The sequence below is a fragment of the Rhinolophus sinicus genome, linkage group LG11, assembly GCF_036562045.2.
Source record: "Rhinolophus sinicus isolate RSC01 linkage group LG11, ASM3656204v1, whole genome shotgun sequence".
In the NCBI taxonomy this organism is placed as follows: Eukaryota; Metazoa; Chordata; class Mammalia; order Chiroptera; family Rhinolophidae; genus Rhinolophus; species Rhinolophus sinicus.
Window position 1 is genome coordinate 52,900,874 of NC_133760.1, and position 24,518 is coordinate 52,925,391.

The following is a 24,518-nucleotide window of genomic DNA, read 5'->3' on the forward strand; positions in this document are numbered from 1 at the left end:
AAGAGATGGGAGCACGGAGGGGTCCGTGTGAAAGCATGGACATCACTCAGATTGACCAGTTCATGGGTAGGACCTCAGACGGCAGGGAAATCTTTTATTCCTTAAGGTCAGCTTGGCTCTGGCTGTGGCACAGAGATACTCTTTTCTTGTGTGCACGCTTTTTGTCTCTTTGATTTCACAGTTCTTAACTTTTAAAATATCTCCAACATTTCAATTCTAGCTGTTCTCTAGGGTGATATTTTAAAATCCGGAAGTTTTCTGTAAAAAGAGGAGGCTGTAAATTTGAAAGTACTGATGCCCATGATAAAAAAAAAAAAAAAAAAAAAAAACAAGAGTTCTGAGATGTTCTAAATTAAATTGCAGCGGCCAGAGTGAGAGAAAGAGACAGTCTGTTAATGGCTGTGCGCCAGCTCACAAGACTTCTCACATTCCTATTTTGCCTGTTGGAACTTCAGATTAATTTCCAGGTGGCTTTTTTCACAGATTATTTTAGCCAGGCCTCATCTAAGTCCAGGAGCCTCCGTCTGGTGTTTACCCATGGGCTCTCCAGACTGCTGCCCACAGCCACCCCACAGGAGCGGACATTTCTTTATGCAGATTCTGCTATCCCAGAGCTGGCCCCACTTCACCTTCTCCCACCCCTTTGCCTATAGCTCATGGAAATTCTTTCAGAGTACCTCTTTCTTCCCCCTACCCCCTACTTGATGTATAAAAAAATGTTTGCAAAACTCTGGGACGATGGCCATGCTGTCTTTTCTCCCTAGTCATGCTGTCGGTGGTTTAGACTCTGTGACCCAAGACCGGTCTTTTGGCTAGCATTTTTGGCTCAATAAAACCTTCTTACAAAAAGACTTTTCAGCCATGAAAGTTAAGAACTTTTTGTGCTAAACACCCATTCATTTTGTAAAACTGATATATTTCTTTTCAGGTTTGTAGAGTTGAGATTAGACGTCCTTTGTCTCTTTCCCTTTTTCCTCATTCCATCTCTTCTTATGTCCTATTTCCTAGGGTCACTAGTCTACCTAAAAAAAAAAAAAATGTTAAGGCATCACATAATTAAAAGGACGTGGTATCAGCCTCCTCTTTAAGTAGACATGACTGGATTTCTCCTTCTGCCACTTAGATAATTGAGCCTGACCAACTCACTCATGCTTGCCATTAACAGGAGAGCTGGCAACGCCTTCTCTATCTACCTGAAAGGATTATGGGAAGGTCAAATAAGATAATAAATGTAAAAGTGCTTTGATGAAATAAGAGGGGTGATCCAAATGTCAGGTATTATTACTAATAACTCACGAGCTGAAACACTAATATTCTCTAATAGGAAATTGGTTCTTGGATTTAGATTTTTTAAAAAAAATTACATTTAATTTTACTAGAAGGTGGTTTTTACTGAAAACTGGAAATGTAGGGGCGGTTCGGTCTCAACAAGCTGTTTGCATGCAAGACACTGAAAATTAAAGACTTACTATGTCAACAGACACAATTAACTCAAGGCTAAAGCCTTGTACAACATCCACACACACAAAAAGAGTTTGAATAAAAGGCTTTTAAGAATCTTCTCTGTTGCAGCTTTGGGGACGGTGCTGAAAGCCACGGGGACTCAGCAGTCACTTAGCAGGACCTGATGACATCAGTCTGAGTCACGCTAGGATGGAAACCCAGTATGAGGTCATTTTAAGCTAATCAAATGGGTGGATGCAGAAAGGTGCCATTCACTATTTATTACCTCAACTCGCCACAAAAGGGCTGCATTTAGTTCATGGAAACCAGGGGCTTAATGAACCAGACGAAATAAGGAGGGTGGCGTAATTGTGCCATTAAGGCCGTAAGACTGAGAATCTGTCTACTTCTTTTACTGGCCCGAAGACAATGTTTCCAAAGGTGATTCTATGGTCATTAAAAAAGGTTTCTGCTTTCAAAGGTTGAGCTTTTCTTGTTGCAGACCCTGAAGTGTTTTCTGGGTCATTAGGGATGTTCGTTATCGGTCTGCAAAAATGTTGGTAATGCCCGTTGAATTCTCTTACAATGGCAGATGTCTGATCAGCCAGTTGATGTGACTATATATAAAAAAAAAAAAAAAATCAAAGCTGATTTTATTGAATGGCTTTTGGAAACTTGTCTCATTTTCTTACTGTGCCATCACATCAGACCAGCACACAAATTATTATAATTCAAGGAAGGTGCCGTAAAAGAAGTGAAAAGGGCTGTGGGGGAGGGGAAGCCCAATGGACGGACATTTTTTTATATCTGACCTGTGGGCTCAGGGGCTGCTCTTTTAGAAAGGTGACTCTCACAGTCATTAGTAAGATGGACTGAAATAGAGACAGGAGGGAGAAAGCTAGTGGTAATGGGAATCTGAGAAAACCAGAAAACTATGGTATCAGGGCTAGAAGATTAGGAATAAGTGAGAGAGATTTTTAAAGATGATATACATGGAGTATAAGGAGAGAACAGTGAGCCACCCCAAGATTTACCTCTTTGGGATATTGATTATTTTAGGCTGGCTGATTTTAAGAACCAGCAGAGCTGGGAGAAGCTCTGAAACCCTTTGTAAGAAAAGACCTTTACATTTGTAAGGGCCGTCTCCATCTGTAAGGGTGTCTTCTGCACTGGACCCAGCATGCCCTCACTAGCTGGTGGCGCAGGTGGGGACTTAAATCTGTGTCACTGTCTTATCCTTGGTTTCTGGTAACCCCAGTAACGGACCCGCCTCTAAGCGTCACCTTCTGTCTTTAGCTGAGGTGGTATTTAAGGTGATGGTTCCCGCCATTTGGGCGAGTTACTTAATGCTCCTGGGTCTCTGTCCCCTGCATACAGGAGGTATGCATGTCATGAAACTTGCATTTGCTTTTCTCTTGTTAGTCTGTGCTGTGTTCATTTGATTATTAGTCCAGCCAGAAGAGTTGAGGGTAGAGGATGATTTTGCACGTTGCTGGTGTTCCGTGTGCGATCTTAGAGGCTTGTAAGTAGGAAGAAGACAGGATGGTAGACAGGTAGGTAGGTAGGCACGTGGGCACTCACATAGATGAGCAGAAACCTACCACACAGGGGCAGGGAAAGGAGATACAATGAGTGCAAGGACATTTGTGATGAAAACGTCTGTCAGGGATGCATTTTGGACAGGAGTTCACCGTCCTCAGAATGCTGGCGTTTTGGATAAACCTGCTTTTCTTTCTACCACACATACACACAAGTGTCAGAATAATTCCCTAAGGCAAACAGCAGTTAGCCCCAGGTGCCTTTGTACCTGATACCTGGCTCTGCCCACACGGGTTACTGACCATTTTAAAGACACAGCTGGGGAGCCAGAATAAACATGGCAGCTGGACATCATCCAACGAGAGATGATAAACCACGATAATGCTTGGGCCTCACCGTCCGGGTTGTGGGGTGACCACTGCAGGTGCGGTTGAAAAACAGACACACACCCCTAGTCTCAGATGCCGGAGTTGGGAGACTACAGGTGGGTGCAGACTCTTCTCTTTTTCTGGGCAAGATTTAGGGCATTGGATGGCACCAAGAACATGGACCATGTGCAGGAAGTAGGCAGAAAAGAGGCAAATGCAGCAAATTACACTAAATGCAGGGCCAGCTGCAGAATTTTCAGGTCCCAGTGCAAAATGAAAATGTGGGTGCCCTGGTTCAAAGAGTAGGAAAAATTTCAAGACAGTGTCAGTAGTGCTGAACCGAGTATGGGACCATCCTAATTGCAGGGCCCTGTTTGTGCAGGTCCTGCCCTGTGGAGCTGGCCCACAGCATGATGCTGTGGTACACACACTGGGAAACACAAGCAGCCTGCGTGTGCAAGCTCTGTCGCACGGCTCACTAGCTCTGGCAATAGCATCCTTTTGGTGCAAACTGGGGACTTGGAGTCTGATGTGGCCCTCAAAAGTGTTTTGGGGCTCCCATGACGTTTCAAAAGTTGCGGAAAGTGGATGCCCTCCTGAGGGGAATGTCTTGGCCACAGCTCCTGTGACCTCAGGCCTCCCTGCCGGGCTCATGAAGACGAGTTTGTAGACTCGGTTGGAATCATAGGCACGAAGAGTGACCAGTTCCTTGTTTGGGATCACTTTGTGATTAAACTCTTACACGTGTGAGGTTTACACTGGTCAGTAGGTACTCACTCAGACCTACTGCAGAAACCTTCGTCGGCCACCCTCCGTGGCTTGGTGTCCACACACATTAGGCAGTGTCTCCCTCATACACTAGGAGGCAGTGTTGTCCAGTCTGTAAGGACCGGTTTTCTTTCTCAGTCCCACTTACTGAAGGACTTTGAACCCTTATGGTGAAGAGGTGGAGAACCACTGGTAATTGTCTGCTTCACAGCAATTGATGTTAACTTTCTGAGGGGCGCCGCAGAAGAAAAGTGCAGGGCTAGTTTGAACTGCAAGGTGCTCTTGTTAACTTGATTACATAATCCATTTGACCTAAAATTGGGGCTCAAATTCTGGTTTCAAAACAGGTTGAGAGAGATTCTAGTGAAGAACTGTCCTGAAACTAAAGGCTGCTCAGATTTTCTTTCCCCAGGAAACTTGCCGGCCCATGAAGCCCCAGGCACTGGCTTTGACTGAGGCTCAACAGCTTTCCTTTTTGGCAAAACAAAGTAGGAGTGATAGTGAAAGAAGCTACTAGTACCGGTCTGCTTCCAAGGCCATTCACTAGCGCTCAGAGATTGCTTGTGAGCAATCCCACCCCCTCTGGCACCTCAAGCCCCACTTCCCGAAAAAGCCCCCAGTCTTTGTGTTCTCAACATTCACTGAGTTCCTAGGATGGGCGTAGAAACAGCTGTACATTGTTTCCCATCTTCTTAGAGGACATCGAAGAAAGCGTGTACATAAATAACTGCACACGATGGCGTATTTAAGGAGATAACATGAACTGGACAGTCCATGCAGTAGGATTTCCAGTAGGGGAGGTAAGGAGATCCCTCAGACTAACAGTCTGGTTCCACAAAAGGGTGGTACCTGAGAGGAGAGGTCTTTCGGTCCAAGGAAATGAATAGAAGTCGGAAAAGCACAACTCTGGCTTGAGGGGCAGTGGGTGGATAAACCTCTGTGAGAGACTTCTAGAAAGATGAATTGGAACATATTGTGAAAGGCATGGAATGCCAGGTTAGCAAATACAGGGTTTAACATGTGCAATGCAAGAGCCAGTTAAGATTCTCTGGAAAAAGAACTATGTATCTGAGAAAGTGACTTGCAGAACTTCTGTAGAAAAGAATGAAGGAAATACAAGCAAGAAAGCACTTAAAAAAAATCATCCCCCAAATTCAGCTAAGTGTGGGGAGGGAGGGCTCAGGCTGTTTGCATGTAAATTCCAACTCCCCCACTGTGGGCTGTGGACCCTGGGCGAGCTCCTGAACCCCTCTGACCTTCTGCTCACCTGGAACACAGAGCTGATGGGAATACGCCCCTCGTCGCTGATGTTCTGTGTAAGTAAGGCACTCAGTACGGTGGCCAGAGGAAATGCTCACTAAATACTACTTATTGATGATGATGATGAAGATGGTGGCATTGTGAGGAACCTGTAGCCCAAACAGATCCAAAATGAACAAGAGGCAAAGCTGGAACACAAACCCAAGTCTTTGGGCTTAGATCCAGTGTTTGTCATTCTTGCACATTTAAAAAAGTGGGGAAAGTTTTCCCATCCTAAAATACCTCCAGCATTCGTGTGTTTTGATCTTCATGTCAAGCACAAATTCTTTCATACATGTAGGTCCCATAGTAGCTCCGTTTTCATAACCCTGAGGAAGGAAGCCCAATCACTATCAGAGTTAAATGATTTCTGGTGAATAGAGATTTTATATCGCTGGGGATTCACGTTGTCCTTTGGTGTAATACTTTTGTTTTCCTTTCGGTAAGTAAACTTGATAGTTCCTATAAACATGTATATAGTAAAATATACTTAATCTCTTTTCCACTTAAGGAGATATACTCTACAGATTTTTAAAAAGTAATCTAGATTTTTAAAGTTTACTTTTCCAGCTGTAAAAAAAAAAAAAAATTACATGAGTATCTGATTGGCTAATTCATGCAAGTGACATTCAGATATGAAGTCTTCAGAAGGGACCATTCTGTAACCCAATGCTATAAAAGCATAATGCATCTATATAGTGGCGTAATACTGCTCTGATAGCAAGAACAAACAAACCTTCCACCGAAAGTGATTTGTTTTACTTAACTCAAAGCAAGCTTATTACTCTGAATGTTTTTCTTTGGCAAGAAATAAGCATAATTATTGTAATTCTACAATGTCACAGGAAGAATAAAGGAACTCCAGACATGTTGGCCAGAAATGAATTGTGTGGTAAAGGGATGGGCAATGGGAGAGACACAGGGTGGGAGAAGGTAAGGTAGGGAAGAGAGCAGTCTTGAAATTCTTGCAGCACCATCATTGCCTAGAAGAATCAGACTCATTCTGTGAAGTTCTAGAAGCAAAAGCAAGGACAGCCATTTGAAATCCACAGAAATTCTAGTTCAATTTTAGGTACAATTTTCTGTCGATTCGAGTGCTCACAGTGAAATTTAACATAGAATTGTGTTTTAAATAAAATGTGTGCATGGTGCTGGTTGAAGGAAAAATGCTACATACATATGAATACATGTACAAAACCCTCTTATAAAAATGTGTAGAGACTTAACAATGGTTGCCAGAAGGAGAGGGACAACAGAAGTAGGATGGAGAATTACCCTGCTCAGTATACTCTTTTGTTCTGCTTGTGTTTTAATATATAATAAAATGAAAGTGAAAGGAATGCCCTAACAATTTTTCTGACATTGATGGTGCTTGAGCAGTCTTGTCAACCAGTTGCTGAGAATGCTTTAAAAGGGATTCCTGCTTTGGGTCAGGACTGGCTCCTGGCAGTATCACTAAGATAGTTTAGAGATGCTATGAATAAGTTAGGTGAAGAGAGATGAGACCGCAGAGCCAGGGAAAGTGGGGAGGCTTTGATCCACCCTGTTTCTTTCCAGGTTCCCAGAGAGAAGGGGCATTAGCTTCTCCGAAGCACAACAAAGAACCAGCAGTGGTTATCAGAGGCAGAGAAAAGTCTGCAACCCTGTCTTGTTTTTCTCCTTAGGCTTTTCTGCTTGTGTATTTAATCCCTCTTTTAGTTTCAAATCAGCACAGTGGCAGATATTATCACCAACCATTATCCCTGTCCTGGGGTAGTTGTCAACCTGGGAGAGAAATAGGATCAACTCTGGGGAAATACCCTGGGCTTTGTTTCTGGAGGCTGTAATTGCTTCTGTCAGGAGAGGGATAGAATTCCGTTTCCCTCTCTGCCCATGGAAACCAGCGTGAAATTCTCTCCCCTTGCATCCCTCCAGGAAGGTCTCCTTCAGAACGAGGCTGGCTGTGGACCAGAAGGAAGTTAAAGCAGATGCCTGAATTCCAGTGTCTCACTGGATCCTTCCAGCGGCCACTGCCCTATCCAACTCTGCTGACCTAACCCCCCTTCCCCGGGGCACTGTGGCCTGCTGACTGCCAATGCCACCTTACCTCCTTAGCTTGTGTCCACTTTGACTTATGGCTGCAGCCCAGGTTTGACTGATGTATTTAGTACTGACCCCTGACTTGGCGATAATCTTTTTTATGAGGTCACCTGCCTTGCTCGCACCTTCAGCCATGTGCTGCCTATACGCTTGGTGCAACATATGGTCTGTACAAGCCCAGGTCTTTGAGGAAGTAAAAAGTAAGCTCTGTCCTACTTAATGAACTACCTGATTACTAATGCTTTGCATAAAGAGACATGTGCTTCAGGGAACAAATAATGCATAAATGTTGAAAATGTGATTGCCTTTTTAAAAGGAGAGTATCTGTTCAACCTAATTTGGGAAATGTTTTTTTTGTCTCCATTGTTCAGGTCAACTATACAGCTTGTGAATTAACCAGATCTTGTCCTTTATCTTGTTTGGCCATCTCCCTTGCTTCTCAGTTATTTTTAGAAAGTGCTTTAATAGCATTTTCACCAATGAGTAAAGAAACAGAAAATGACACTGAAAAAAAAAAAAGAAAAATGTGTTCGTTTGTTTTTCTACTAGCTTATCTGGTAAGGATAAAATTTTAATAAGGATTGAATTAGATGTCTTCTGAAAACGGCAGACTAGATAATGGGGAACAGACCTTTCACTGAGAACTGCACAAAATATAAGAATAATTTGTTTGAAGGCAGTGAAGGATCTAACAACACAGTAAAGAATTATAGGGCTGAGATCTAAATGAGAATTAAACCCAAGGAAGTACATCCAATTTTAGGTCTACTGTTCTCCCATGGCCTCTGCCAATTCCTAAAAAAGCAACTGAAAGATTGAGAAGCTGAGCAGATATTTTGACAACCATGTGAGGGGGACCTATAATGAGGGGGAGCTTTGAAAACAAAACCAAACCAAACCCATGCTCTGGGTTGGGAAACTCAAGGGCTAGACCCTAGGAAGAAGGACGACTGGAATCCCAGCTTTCAATCATCTTAAGGCCTGTACTGGAGCAGCCTTGTCTGGAATTGCTAGTGTGTGTAACCATCTGCCGAAAGCAAATGCAAATCAATCTTTTCCAGCAAAAGATAGCATTATACTAGACTCAAATGATTTCTGCGATAATTAATATACAATGTCTTGTACACAATAAAAAAATAAATAGGCTTATGAGGAGCCAAGTCAGTTGAAACCTAGAGAAACAATAGACAATAGAAATAGACCCGTAAGGGAGCAAAGTAATGGAGTTCTTACTCAAATGTGTAAAAATAACTATGCTGAATATGTTCTAAGCAAATGGAGGTTCTAGAACTCAGCAGAAAATTGAAAACTATAAAATATAATTAAATACAAATTACAGGATTAAAAGTATCACCAGAATTAAGAACTCAATATATGGGACAGTGCCAACCTCACAGTGTTGCTCGATTAAACAATAGATACACCTGTTGGAAAGTGAGTTTTTTAAAAACACGTTCCAGTAAATCACTTACTGGGTTGTAAACTCCGTTCAGGCATGTCTCTTATTTTTGTTGTCTTCCCAGAACTTGGCACAAGGCCTGGCTTGTAGTACATACTCAATATCCATCTATCTTTTATCATGTATTGATTTAATTCTATCTAGTTATCTCAATGAATGAACTTGATAACCAATAGTAATAGAATTCTCCTACCTCCCAAAAGAACTTGATAAATGTGCAGGCTTGGTATATTTTTAAAATTCTTTTAAATGTAGTGCACTTTCGCTTTTTCTTTTTTTTTCAGAATTAACCATGAATCACACGCACAGCCAGCCAGAAGCTTTTAACCCAAGAATGGACAAAAAAGCCTGCTTGCTCAATAAACGTTTTAATAGTAAAAAATAATAAGTATTATACGTGCTGTTACTTGTACCTAATGAAAACGAAATGAAGTATATGAAAAGAAGAACACCATCACTAGCTGTCTCTCGGTCTCCTAGGAGACGGCGTCTGACGTCACCTGAGCGGGGCGGACACGCCCTACTGCGCATGCCCGGCGCCGCCTGCGGGGCCGAAGGCGGGCGCAGCGCGCATGCTCGCCTCTGAGGCCGCGGCCGAGCGCCGCTGACTGGCTGACGGGCGGCCCTGACCGGCGGGGACGTCGCCGCCGGAGGTTAACGCCGCTGGTGGCGGGAAAGTTGAGTACCCGGTGCGCGGCGCTTTCGCGACGATGTGTAGTGACCTCCACGGGGCCGAGTCGGGGACGGAGGTGAGAGCCGCCGGGGTGGGAGCGAGGGGGAGGCCGACAGGGCCGCGGGCGGGCGGGCGAGGGCGGCCGGAAGCGACGCGGCCCGGCGGGCGGTGCGGCTCGGGGCCCGGGGTTCCGCTGGGGGCCTGGAGGACGCCCGCCGCCCCCCGCCGCCCCTCGCCGCCCCTGTGCGCCGGGCCCCCGGGGCCGCGGGAGCCCCCGGAGACGGTGTCCTAACGCGCGCTCCGAGGGAGGCGGAGGCAGCCCTTCCGGGGAGGCGGGGAGTTACCCGCGCGCGCGGACGGGGTCCCCTGCGGGCTCTGCTCGCGGGGTCGTGGCCCTCGCCGGGCAGCGTGACTCCGGGCGGAGCCGGTGCGCCGGGCAGGGTCCGCGGGGGCCGTCCTGGCCGCTTGCGGACGGGCCGTGTCTGCGTGGCCCTGTCCCTGTCGCCCGCACGTCTGTGCTGAGGGCGGCGGGCCCGCCGGCCCCGTGTACGTTCCCAGCCCAACGACGTGTCTCCAGAGCCACACGAGCCATTCGATGTCCTGCACGAATTTATTAAGGACTCGAACCAACGAGTGTCGAGCATGTGCTACGCGCGTGTCACCCGCTGGTGAAGGAGCAGGAGTGAGACACGGAGAAACAGCTACGGCCGTTAGAGAGCAAGCGAAGGGGGTTGGCGGCAGTCTCAGTGCGTGTGTGTCCGCCGCCCAGTATTTGAGTAATGGTTGTCTTTTCTATATAATTTAGACAAAAGCTTTATTGAAGAGCCAGGCCTAGTACTGTGTCCTGAAAGGTGGCTTAATTTTCAGTGTCAGAGGCGCCTGATATCACATGTGAAAAGCATTAGTCCTCTTCTTTAAAGGACTGCCTTGATAAGGGCCAAATTTGCATGGATCACATACATACATAGCTGCCGGTTTCCCTTGGTCCTGTTCATTCTGCCCTTCTCTTCCTTTCCCTGGGCTCTAGTTACTCACACGTTTTTGCCTGAAGTAAATTTCCTTCTTACATCATTAGTAAAACTATTAAGAATTGCGTTCAATTGGTAGGTGGAAATCCAGCCCTGCCATAGGGCAGGTTTGGGAACACGTGGTTTAGACTGTTTGCTTCTTTGGGTAGCCCTTTATACTTAACTGGTTTGAAACCTTGCTGCTGGAGTCCATCTGCAAACAGATTTAATCACAAAAGGTCAGGGGAAATGAGCCTTTACCCAAATAAGTCTTATAGACACGTGTTTGCCTTCATGTCATTTATTTCTGGTTAATTTGATCTTGAAGCACTCCTTCCTGCTCTAGTGTAGGCTTTCCCATAACTAAATGATGTTTGAAAACATCTGTATGAAATGTAGTCTACTTAACAGGCATCGAGTGTGTATGACTGCCTCTGAAATGGACTTTGTTGGTGAATATTAAGTACTTTGATGACAGCCGTAAGCGTCTCATGGACTTTTGTTTAGTAGAAGTTTGCACAGATTATCCAAATATATGAAAATCTCAATGTGTATTTTTGAGTTTCTTTATACTCTCTCTTCTTCCCCGACTTCTACCTATTTATGCCCTGTTTACCTTCAATTTACCAGGCAGCTACTAAGTTGCTGTCAAGTGTAAAGCATTTGGAATTGGTGGCCGGCCAAGCTAGATCCCTTTCCTTTTATTAAGCTTTTACATCCAGATGAGGAGACAGGCTGGTAATGTGCTCTTAAGTACGTAATAGCTTCATGGGAGGAGGTGACCTTGCGAATGTGTAGAATTTGGGTTTAGTCTAGGCCCTAGGGAATTCAGTTGAGAGAACAGGGCAAGGACGTTCCGGGTAGAAAGAAGAAAAAGCGATTCGCTGTCAACGCTCAGCATGTACGTACCTGAAAGAACTGTGTGCTAAATCTCTCGTTCACATGAAAGGCGCCTCTCACACAGGTCAGAATTGACCATCTCTTTTTCATGTCTTCACAGCGCCCCACGTGCATTTCTGTTATAGCACCTACAATACTTTATTGTACTTCTGACTCTCCCCATTGAAATTCTTTGAGGACAGGAGCCATGTCTGCTGCATGTCTGTATCCCCAGACCTCGCTCAATTCCTGCACCGCTCGCCTGAGGTGTTTACCAGTGAACGTCTGTATAACTGAGTGTTGCCCCTTGTGTAGACTGTACTTTCAACAGCTGGGGCTGTTGAAAACATTTGGGGCTCCTTGTTGGCACTTAGTACTCCTTGAAGGAATACTAAGAGAGATGGTTGAAAGAGGCCTGAAAGTTGCCTGCGCAGGACCTCAGATTGGTTTCATCTTTAGCTAGTAGGTCCCAAAACTCTATTCTGTCCCTGTCCTCAGCTTTGATCAGACTCGGTGATAACTGACTGAGGCTGCGTAGCCTCAGAGGGGAGGGGAATTCTAGGCTTTGGGGGCCAAGAGATCTCAGTTAAATCCTGGCTCTGGCGTCTGCTAGTTTTCTCATCTAAACAATAGAATAATAACAAATAGAGTTACTGTGGCAATTACAAGGGGAATGTGTATGAGTTATGTACTGCTGATACCACAGTAATCACAAATAGTAGCAATTATTAAATAGCTATTGTTATGATAATAAAACCTAGTAGATACTGGTTTACAAACCAAATGACAAATCTATAATTTACAATATTTGTGAAACCACCAAATAGACTGAAATGAATGTGTCCACTGTATGTTCTTTCCCAGTTAGGGAATTTGGCCTCAGAAAGGTTGCTTAGATAATCAAGAGAAATAGCTGAATTATCTTAATGGCTACCATCACCAAGCTCTGATTGCCTAATGTGTTAATCTTCCCTGAAAGGATTAAACTGTCACATCAGGCAGAATTTATTTGGGTTCCCTTACCCTGGATGCTTAAACTCTTCTCTGCCCTTCGGAAACTCCAGATTGGCTCATGTTTCTTTTGTTTCATTCCTCAAATCTGGACAGCATCATTAATTTTAATTTCTATAAGTCAATCAGGTTTATGTCAGATTTTTAGGGTATTTTCTGCTTATGTTTGGAAGATATCTTGTCACTTTATTGTTAATATTATCCATTATTTGTAAGGTAAATCTATTTCCAAGTCCTGGGAGTTAACTTTCACTCTCTTTGTACACTCTGCTTTTGGCATTGTAAAACATTATTTTGACTATTCTCGATGGTGGAAAGTTTCCATCCTTTGAAAATAAATTTGATTTCTAAGTAACAGTGGAAAGTCAGATGCAGATTGGCTAAGTCAGCTAATTTGTAAGAGGAGTAGTACCATCTGTGTCCGAGTCAGGTCAGTGAAAATGGTACTTGCTTGAATACCAGCTTACAAGGAGTTCTCAGAGGGGAGCGTTCTGGAATATTGAGCAGTGACAATAAGAGCAAACAATTGGAGTAACTTCCTGTTAGTCATTCTGATGAGGGTGTTAGTCATCTGTACGCATGCTTTTCAAACATTTTGTAGTTGTTTTATATGCTCCATCTTGTCCAGGGAAGTTTCTTGGTCTTCTTCTAGCTGGACTCTCAATCTTCTAACTCAGTGGTTCTCAGACTTCTCATACTGTTTGGTCTCAGGACAGCATTACCCATTCAAAAATTATCGAGGATTCCGAAGAGCTTTTCTTTGTGTGGGTTATATCTGTCAGTGAAACTGAGTAGTTTAAAGTTTAAAATATTTATATTCACATATAAGTAACAATAATAAACCCATTGAATATCATATTTTTAATGAAAAATAGCTATATCTTTCTAAACAAAGAAAATGTAGTGAGGACTGACAGTTTTACAGGTTTGCAAATCTCCTTAAATCTCGCTGAATAGAAGTTAACTGGGTTCTCATCTTCTGTTTCCACTCTGTTCCTACATGTTGTCAGGTTAAAGTCTATTAAGAATACCTGGCCTCTCCCAGACCTATACTTGGAAAAAGGAGGAGTATTTTAAGATCTTTTCAGGTAATTATGGATGTTGTTCTTTGGTACGATACCAAAACTCGACAAGTAGTAATTTTCCTAAAAGTTATTTGCAATGTAGAATATCAAATTGTATCAGTAAATTTTTCAGGCATTGAAACCCATTGATCTGTCTTCCACTTGGACTGACTGAATCTTTTACCCTGGAATGATTTAACATCATGCATTGGTCATCTGGAAATACTGGTTCACTAAGTTACGCAGATTTTCCAAGTACTGACACATTTTGTTGAATAATTATCCAGAAAAGTTGCACTCATTGAAATCACCAGTGACTTCACCAAAAAAGGATCTTCATGTATTGGGAAGCTGTGAAGCTCGCAGTGCTGGGTAAAAGTGTTCCAAAGTTCAAATAATAAAAGGATATTTCATTAAAAAAGCATCCATCTCTCACAATCACACAGTTGCTTTTTCTAGAGAAAGACTATTATATTTCAGTTTGGAGCAGAAGTGCTTTATCGCTGAAGTTGGGGAGTCCCCAAGACTGCCTTCACTTCAGACACCAACTGCAGAGTTGAGGGCCCCAAGAGCGTGCTCACTCTTAACACTCATTGCAAGTTTGGGGGTCCCCAAGACCATACTCAGGGTTAAGAATTCTTTAGAAGGACTCAGAACTCCCTGAAAGCCATTTTAGTCATTGTTGCCACGCAGCAGCCTACCCCTCTGTCCCCTCGTACCTGCCCCTAAAAAAAGGAGAGTCTGTGAGACAGATCTTTTCAGGGACTTTGCTTCACCTTTGTACTTGCACCTTATGCCTCCGTTTGGCCCCAAAATATGGCTGGCTAGTCAGTGACGGGTAAGATTCCCCACGGGGGCTGGGGGGACAACCCAAGCCAGACACAGCCATGTGGGGACCATCTGGGGAACTCGCGGGGTTGATAGCGGTGGGCACAGCCCCCACCTTCCCCCCTAAGGAGAGCCTCTGCCTCTGTGGCTGCATTCCTTCCCACAACCTGCAGGGGAAGAGATTCAGTGGTGTGCTCTCCATCTATTCATATGCATAAAGGTTTTGTCCCTTGGGGAAGTACTTATCCTGAGACTTCAGGTTCTGCTGCCTGCAGGCAAGGGTGATTGGCTTGAATCAGTTTCCTATTATAATGTATAGGATTCACAGATCTTGAGGTTGACAAGCTTTATCTCCTTTACTTCTCCACCTAAGTAATAAAACCTATGAGTTGGCCCGATTTGGGGCCCAGTCCTTGAGGCTGGAGCCCCTTGGCCCCCGCTTTCACTCTATTCTTGGCTACTGTGTTTCTTAACCCTGCGCTGCCCTCCTCGCTCCCCACAACTTTTGTTGTGCAGGATGCGACAATTTATGGTTATGGTTTCCTGCGGTGAAAGGAATCAGATTAAGATCAGCCAAGGGAAGAGATGTAATGGGACAAAGTTGGAAGAATTAATTCCAAACACAGAGCTGCCAGTTGTCCTCTCCCACTGGAGTCCTGGACAGCGCTAACTTCTCCCAGCAACAGTGTGTGACAGTGTGCCAGCCAGTCCCCTGCACTTTGGCGTCCAGAGTCATTACGTGGCTCTGTGTAGACTTAGCAAAGCAGCTGACCTCAGTCTCCAGCCCTGCTGATCCCAGAGTTAGAACCAATGCGGTGCCCGCATCACGTGGTTCGAGCTGACGCGGATCCCCCACCACATGGTTCGAGCTGACGCTGAGCCCCCATCACGTGGTTGGAGCTGACGCGGAGCCCCCACCTCGTTGTTAGACTATCTGGTGTGGCGCAAGTCTCATAGGGCAACATAAAGAACACTTTTATGGGGCAGGATATTCTAAGAACCTTGACTATTCCAATACCTCCCAGGAACCTTGGGCAAAGGCCAGTTGTCTTATGTCAAGGTTAAATTCTTTACTACTACTCTTTCCCCTGTTATCACAAAGGATATTTTAAAGTCCTCAGGGGTCATGATCCTTTTTACTGCTTCATCAAAGACATGCTTACGTAAAACTAGTTTTGCTTATTTGGGTGTTTACCCTGCGAGTGAAGAGAACCATGTGTGTTAATACTGTTTGATGCCACTTCCTTGATTGTGCTGGATGCCTGTAGTGTTACTCACCGCTGCTGTTGCACCATCAGTGCAAGTATTAGCTTAGTGAAAACGACAAGTACTATCTTAATATTTATGAAAATGGTTCTGACCTGAGGTCCACCCTCAGACTGTTCTAACTCCACGCACTCTGTCTTGTGTGGGTAGCAGTCTTTGTTTTGTCCTAAGCTCTCATCTCCTCGCGGACCTAGCCTGCAAGTTCTTAGAGGGCAGGTTGTCACCTTCATCTCTGTGGTCTCTATTTTACCTGCTGTGGTGCTTTGTGCATAACAGAAACTCAGTAAATATTTCCTACATTAATATAAGGAAGCTTGTCATCACTTCAGGAAATCTTTTCAAAACCTTCACTTCAGTTAAACACAAAGGGTGACTGCTTTTCTTCCCATTTGTGATGTGCTCTGTTTTCTTTTGTTGGGTTGTCAAATCTGTGCTGTATCCTAAGAAACTTGAGAGTCAGCTTTGATTGCCTTTCCCTCAGTGACATTTGAGTCAGTCGCGAGTTTGGCTTGTTTTCGGCCTAACTTCGCCTCGGTACAGGCACTCCACGTTCCTTGACATGCTCCAGCTTCTCCTCTCGCCTGCGGTTGTACTTTCAGATCCATCCTCCACTAGCCTCCAGGATTATCTGTTGGAAGTTCCGATAATAGTAGCTCAGACTTACGTCGTTCTAAGTTCTCGTAACACATCGAACCCTCAGCACCCTCGTGAGGGAGATAGTGTTTGTTAGCCTCGCTTTACTGATGAGAAACGTCGGGCCCAGAGAAGTGACCTAGCAGGTCTGCTTCTGGATTCCCAGCTGTCTCCTCTGAACTGTCTAGACTGCTGCTCGCTGCGTTGCTCTTGCCGACAAGCCAGAGAGCGGGCTCCCAAACATGGTATCTGAGTCCTGTGATCTGACTTCTCCTCTCTGAGGCTTCAGTATCTCCTGCCGGTTTCATGCTACAAGCTCTAGCAGTTCAAATCTGCTTCTAGTTTACTGCATTGATAACCTCTGCGCCTTGGCCCATGTGATCCCACCTGCCTGGTACGCGGCCTGTGCCCCGTTTACCTGACCAGGTCACGTAGGAGCTTCTCAAGGAAGCGTTTTTCCACATTTCTCCTTTGTCCCGTCCCCCCACTAGATAAGGAGCTGACAGTATAATGGGCAGGCAATTAAAAGCTGATACCTGTGTACCAGGTTTAATAAGTATGGTGAGAAAGGTAATTATAACGCATTAGGAAGGTAAATACTTCCCAATTAGCATTGGTCCTATATCCCAGACTACAGCATCTGCTCCTTCCAGGGCGGGACTCGGTGTTTGGTATGTAAACAAAGAAAGAAAGAGGCCCTGAATACATGGATACAGCTCTTCTCCTAAGTTATATTCCCTGTTTCATCATGTCCTCCAAATCCTCAGAGAAATTATGAAAAGTCTTTTTTTATAGACTTTTGGGAAATCATATGAATGTAGATTTCTAGGGTTTTGTAATTACGGGTAATGACTTTTCCTTCTCTCTATTTTCCTTTTGAAGCTTCTTGCCCGACTTGAAGGTAGAAGCTCCTTGAAAGAAATAGAGCCCCATCTGTTTGCTGATGAAGAGTCACCTCTGCACGGTAAAAACACAATCTCAAACCAAATATAGTCCTACGTTAAGTTTTGTAAAGCAAGCGTTTTTTCATGTATATTCACATACTCCTAGCACGAGGCTATATAGTTAAACTGTAAAGTTAAACTGAGAAACAGATCATGACAACAGTTTTAAGCCTCCCTTGTCTACGTCAGATGACGTGAAGTTTGGCTTATCTGAGCTAAATCTTCAGAATAAGCATGGACTTCTTTTATCCAAACACAATATTTGTGGGAATTTTGCCTTTTTTTTTTTTTTTTAATTCTTTAAAAGTTTGAGAATCACAAGAAAGTCCTTAGGTACCCTTTGTTCTGTTAATGTTTCTACAGTAGGGAAAATACATACCTTGTTGTTTATTAAATTTACAAAGACGGTAGGGTGCTTAGGTTGTCTTTTTTAATGTAACAGCTTTATAGAGATGCAGTTCACCCCTTTCAGTGTACAAGTCGTGAGGTTTAGCATTCACAGTTAGGTGACCGTCACTGCCATTGACTTGAGAACATTTTCATCACCCAGAGAAACTCAGGCCCATTAGTCGTCACTGCCTAGTTCTTCCCACAGACCTCAGCCTTACGCAACTGCTAGTCTACGTTCTGACTTTATCGACTGGCCTTTTCTGGACATTTCATATAATTGGAAGCAGGCAGCAACGTAGTCTTCTGTGACTGGCTTCTTTTATTTTGCATAATCTTTTCAAGGTTCATCATATTGTAGCATACATCAGTAGTTCATTCCTTTCTATTGTTGAATAATACTCTCTTGTATGGGTACACCACATTTTGTTTATCCATTCATCAGTGGATGGACATTTCGGTTGTTTCTACTTTAGGGCTGTTAGAAATAATGCTGTGATTATTTGCGTGCAAGTTTCTCTGGATATGTTTTCAATTCTCTTGGGTAATACCTACCAGAAAGACTGCCAGGTTGTGTGGTAATTCTGTTTAACCTTTTATGGACCTGCCAGACTGTTTTCCAAAACAGCTACTCATTTTACGTGCCACCAGCAGTGAAATGTGTGATGGTTCCAATTTCCCCACATCGTGCAAACAAATGCTATTGTCCTTTTTGATTAAGCCTTCCTAGTGAGTATGAAATGATGTCTCACTGTGGTTTTCGGTTCTGTTTCCCTGGTGGCTAGTGATGTTAAGCATCTTTGCATGTGCTTATTGGCCATTTGTATGTGTAATTTAGAGAAATGTCAGATCTTTTGCCCATTTTAGAAATCAGGTTGTCTTTTTATTGAGTTGTAAGAGTCCTTTGTATATTCTAGACACAAGTCCGTTATCAAATATATGCTTTGCAAATATTTTCTCCCATTTTGTGGGCTGTCTTTTCACTATCTTGATGGTGTCCATTGAAGCACAGTTATTTTGATGAAGTCCAATTTATCTATTTTTTTCCTCTTGTTGTTTATGCTTTTTGTATAGTTAAGAAGCCATCACCTAATCCAAGGTCAAGAGGATTTACTGCTTTTCTTGTTGTTACTGATTTCTGTTTTCATTCTTTTTTGATCTGAGAACGTCTATGATTCAATCTTTTTAAATTATTGAGGCTTATTATGGCTAATCATATGGTCTGTCCTAAAGAATGTTCCATGTGCACATGAGAAGAATGTGTTCTGCTCTAGTTAGGGCAAGTGTTTTGTTGGTGTCTCTGAGTTCTAGTTGGCTTTGTGTTGTTCAAGTCTTCTGTTTCTGTGTTGATCTTCTGACTAGTTCTATCCATTATTGAAAGCGGGGTATTAAAGTCTCCAACTATTACTGTTGAATTGTCTATTTCTCCCTTTAGTTCTGTCACTTTTTGCTTCAAGTATTTTGGGGCTTCATGTATTGTTGGGCACAAATAAGTTTTTATTACTGTATCTCATTGATGAATTGACTCATTTACTTTTATAAAATGTCTTTTGTCACCTCACACCCATCAGCATGGCTACTATCAAAAGAACAGAAAATAACAAGTGTTGGTGAAGATGTGAAGAAGTTGGAACCCTTTTGCACTATTGATCAGATTATAAAATGGTATAATTGCTATGGAAAACAGTATGGAGAGCTTCAAAAAAATAAAAATAGAACTATCATATGATCTAACAATTCTACTTCTGGGTATATTTCCAAAAGAATTGAAAGCAGGGTATTGAAGAGAGATAGTTTGCATGCATCACTCACTGTAGCTTAGAGATGGAAGCAACCCAAATGTTCAATGGATGAATGGATAAAAATGCGGCAAATACATAAATGGAATATAATTAAGCCTTAAAAAGGAAGGAAGTCCTGTCACATGCTGCAACATGGATGAATCCTGAGGCCATGCTATGTGAAATAAGCCGGTGACAAAAAGGAAAATACTTATATGATTCCACGTATATCACGTATCTAAAATAGTCACATTCACAGAAGCAGAAAGTAGACTGGTGGTTACCAAGGGCTCAGGAGAGTGGGAAGGAGAGTTGTTCGGTGGGTACAGAGTTTCATTTTTGCAACATGAAAAAGGTCCAGAGATCTGTTTCACAGTAATACAAACATACTTAACACTACTGAATAAATAAATTACTTAACACTACTGAATAATATAAATATACTTTACTGAACTGTACACTTAAAAATGGGTAAGGTGGTAAATTTTGTTGTGTGTCGTTTACCACAGTGAAAAACAAAGTGTCCTTTGTCTCTAATAACAATTTTTGTCTAAAAGTATATTTTGTCTAATAATAGTATAGCCACTTCAGCTTTCTTTTGATTACCTTTTGTGTAGTATAATTTTTTCTGTCCTTTTACTATCAACCTGTTTGTAATGTGGCATGTAGAGTATGCCCATTGTAGGCAGAGAGCCTATAGTTGGATCATGTTTTTTTATTCCATTCTGCCACTCTCTGCCTTTTGTTTGGACTGTTCAATCCATTTATATAGTTAGTGAATTACCAGTAAGATAGGGTTTATGATTGCCATTTTGCTGTCTGTTTTATATAATTATTTTACTATTTTCCTGAGGGTTACAATTAACATCTTCATTTATAACAATTTATTCTGTATTAATACCATCTTTTAAAAAAAATTTTGTTGGGGGATGTTGGGGAACAGTGTGTTTCTTCAGCTCCAAGTTGTTGTCCTTCAATCTAGTTGTGGAGGGCGCAGCTCAGCTCCAAGTCCAGTAGCAGTTTTTCAATCTTTAGTTGCAGGGGGCACAGCCCACCATCCCATGCGGGAATTGAACCAGAGACCTTGTTGTTGAGAGCTCGCGCTCTAACCAAGCCATTAGGCTGTCCATGGATTAATACCATCTTAATTTTAATATTTTGTAAAAACTTTGCTACTGTGTATCTCCATTCCTTCCCCCTCCGTTTGTGCTGTTACAGATTGCACGTTTATATATTGTATGCCCACAAACATTTAAAATTATTTATTAATATAATTGAAATCATTACTTAATGCAGTTTCTTAGATGAAAGAAGAATTACAAATATAAAACACATTTAGACTGTATTTTCTATTTAGTTATGTAGTTACATTTATTTGTGTTCTTTATAAACTCAGTGGGGTTCAAGTTACTACCTGCTGTCCTTTTATTCAGCCTAGAGGATTCCCTTTAATATTTCTGTGGAGCAGATCTGTTAGCAAATAAAATTGTAAACTATCAATAATAAAAGACAAATTTTGATCAAACGTGTTAGACCTGTCTTTCTATTCTTTCTGTCAGAAAGGATATTATTAAGTTGAACCTTATGAAACTGACGTTGAAACATGGGTTTATAGCACAGCTTATGCATTTGAATATTACATTTATAGAAATTCTAAAAACACCATCTTGTTCAGTCGCCAACAAAGTTTACTTAAAGCTGTCATAGATCTTACAGCTGTAAGTTAGTTAGATGAATGCTCATTAGAGCAATAGCATGCATAAGACTGGGATTATAAAGATGACTTCACAAGAGTAATTTTCAAAAATAGTGCTAGGGAAGTTCAGGGCGAAACAGTTAGAGATTTAGGGGTTTTAGGAGTCTCTAAGGCTGTTGTAAACATGTTTTTAATGCTTTTTTGGATAGTAGTTATTCGGTACCATATACAGTTTATTACCTCTTCAATACTTTGATTGTGACCTGCAAATTCAACATATTGTTACACAATTAGTAGGTTTGTATCAAGAGGATATATTTTTTGGCTATTTTTTCTTTTCCTTGTTTTGAAGGATCTTTAGATTCATAAACTTGCTGTGGCAATCTGTTACCCAAACCCTTTACAGTATTCTATTTGTGAGAGTAACTATCAAGGCCAAACCATCCAGATTTCCTGATCTAGTTTAATTTGTCAAGTGCCAAACTGTAGAGGGGTTTTTTGTGTGTGTGTGTTTTTTTCCACTACAAGTTGTCATACTCAGTACTTTTTGACTGGACAAGGGTGCAATTTTTTGTAACAACTCATAGAAACATACGACCTAGTGACTTCAAATACACTTAAAAAGACCGTGTCCCTCTATTAAACATAGTACTTGAATACAATTTTTAGTCTTCTGATTAGATAGTAAATGTTTATAAAATCAGTGAAACTGATTTCAGTTCATCATTAAGCATATTTGTAGGGACTCTAGTTCAAGGACCTTAATGATATGTGTAATTTGTAGATTTTACTTCCCCAGTTTTTATAAATGACCTTTTTTTTTTTTTTTTTTTTTTAAGATTTTATTGGGGAAGGGGAACAGGACTTTATTGGGGAACAGTGTGTACTTCCAGGACTTTTTTCAAGTCAAATTGTTGTCCTTTCAGCCTTAGTTGTGGAGGGCGCAGCTCAGCTCCAGGTCCAGTTGCCGGTTTCTAGTTGCAGGGGGCACAGCCCACCATCCCTTGTGGGAGTCGAACGGGCAACCTTGTGGTTGAGAGGACGCGCTCCAACCAACTGAGCCATCTGGGAGCTCAGCGGCACCTCAGCTCAAGGTGCCGTGTTCAGTTTTAGTTGCAGGGGGCAGAGCCCACCATCCCTTGCGGGAGTTGAGGAATTGAACTGGCAGCCTTTGTGGTTGAGAGGACACGCTCCAACCAACTGAGCCATCCAGGAGGCAGCTCAGCTCAAGGTGCCGTGTTCGATCTTAGTTGCAGGGGGCGTTGCCCACCATCCCTCGCGGGACTTGAGGAATTGAACTGGCAACCTTGTGGTTGAGAGCCCACTGGCCCATGTGGGAATCGAACTGGCAGCTTTTGGAGTTAGGAGCACGGAGCTCTAACCGCCTGAGCCACCGGGCCGGCCCAATGACCTTTTTACATGCTTTTCTATTAACCTGTGAAAAGAGAAGAGTGTCTTTGTATACCTAATAACCTCTTAACCAAGCACTTGACCTCAATCCTCGCTCAGTTGCATTAGTGCTGAACCCAGGATGGAAGGAACCCATCAGTACATCAGCTATTTCCTAGTTGACGTGTGGACTTAGAACGCCTTATTAAACCATGTAGGAAAGCGCTCTCGACCGGTTCTTTTGAGTGATGCTGAACGACGTTTATGAACACCACCTCTCTCTCCAAGAAAATTCTTGGCAAATTTTTCATTGTTTTCCCTAGTCTGAGAATTCCAGATCATATCTCACAATTACTCTCTGACTAGTATGTATTTTTATCTCTCTGTGGAGTCCCTTGCCTTTTACCTCAGAATACGGTATATTACTCTTACCTTAAATTATCTTCATTTGCGTCTCCAGTCTCATGAAACTGCTATTGAGTTTCCTTACTTCTATATGAGCACGCACCATTGTATCCCTTTTCTAACTCCGCATGTAGCCACTGACGTTCTATAACCTGAGCTCTGTCTTTAGTGTTCCTCTAAAAGCAGTGACTGCTCCCTGCAGCGCCTTTTCAGTCTATTTTCCAGTAGCTCCGTTTTTGAAGTTTGGTTCATAAAATAATATGTATGTGAGATGTGCTTTTGCAAACGACACATGTACTGCGCTAAGGTCACTCTTCAGGAGCTGTTCTTCCTACCTCTCCCCTGCCATTTTTTCATTTTTAGAATTTTTCCATTGCATTTAGTATTGTTTAGCACTATTTTGTTTTCTTGAAACCTTATTCTGTGCTCTGTTATTTTTCCTCCTGCTTTTTCTATTAAATTCCTGTTTTATCTGACTTCTTTAACTGTAGTTGTATCCCAAGCATTGAGCTTTTGGCCTTCCATTCTTAATTTTAAGTTCACTCCCACCGACCTAAAAGAGTTTCTCTTCTGTTACCATATAACTTCCTCCCAGATCTCTGTATCCAGCTTCTTACTACGGTCTTAAATCTTAAATCCTAGTCGTCGTAAGACATTTTTATTTTGTGACTCCTAGAGATAGGTCTCAACATACTGTTTTGGAAACTAAATTCATGTTAGGATATTTACATGAATTATGTGAATTAAAAATCCCTACTTTGCTTATGTACTTGATTTCTATGGGTACTTCTAAGCCTATCTCTTTGTAGAACTTTTAATTCACCACCCGTGCCTTCACACCTGCTGGACTCTGCTAAGCACAGCCCACCCCCAAACCCTCACCTGCAGCTGCCTCTGTACCAGACCTGCTTCCTTTCAAAATGCCATTTTCCAAAGTTGATTTTTGGGCCTCTAACCCTGCCCGAATCCGGACTTACCTTTTCATTCTTTAGGTGTCGCTCAAGAAGTTCTTAAGAAAGTAATCCAACGAAATACATTCAAAAGATAACGTGTTTTGTGCTGGGGATAAAACATTCACGTGCCAGCCTTGAAGTAGCCAACAGGAAATAAGTAAATAGGCAGAATTATGTAGCATGATAAATGTGAGCATGGTTGATGGTCAAATTTGGTTGTCCCACCTCAGTGTTGTTGTTTGGTCCCCAGGGCTATCAGGAAGCAGTGCCTTTCCATTTGTCAAGTACTGTGGGAAGGCCAGTTGCTGCTGACCAGCCTCTTCGGCCTGCTTTTCTGGGGAGAGGACAGGGGAGAGCTGGTGCAGTGCGCTTACGGTTTCCCCGCTGTGTTTCTGAGGCCATTCATTGTGTCTCACAAACCGCTTTCAGATTGATCTTGCTACAGTTGTGTTTTCAACTTGGCTTCACTGCCATTAATGTTGGTTCTGTGTTAACGTTTCTTCAGCTAGTGTATATAGTTTATTCTCCTGCTATAATATAATGTAGTAAAAGACTTTGTTTGGGGGCAGTTTGGGTTAGTAGGAGGGAGTAAACGGAACATCTGGGTTGAATATAGTTTTAGTCACTATGTTAACTTTTAATAAGAG

General features: G+C 42.6%; 1 protein-coding gene across 9 annotated transcripts in view; it reads left to right on the top strand.

Annotated features, from left to right (window-relative positions):
* Nucleotides 1–24,518, top strand: part of XRCC2 (X-ray repair cross complementing 2) — a 139,600-nt gene that overhangs the window by 14,050 nt on the left and 101,032 nt on the right. For 7 of the 9 annotated variants that reach the window (XR_012490288.1, XR_012490289.1, XR_012490290.1 and 4 more), the window contains 2 exons: nucleotides 9,436–9,704; nucleotides 17,199–17,280. Coding sequence is in view for 3 of the 9 variants with exons in the window: in XM_074315110.1 (XP_074171211.1) it covers nucleotides 9,666–9,704; nucleotides 17,199–17,280 (121 nt within the window). In the remaining 6 variants the exon portion in view is untranslated. Of the gene's footprint in view, nucleotides 1–483; nucleotides 7,326–9,435; nucleotides 9,705–17,198; nucleotides 17,281–24,518 lie in introns of those variants that run through there. The other 2 variants (XR_012490293.1, XR_012490292.1) reach the window with 1 other exon arrangement.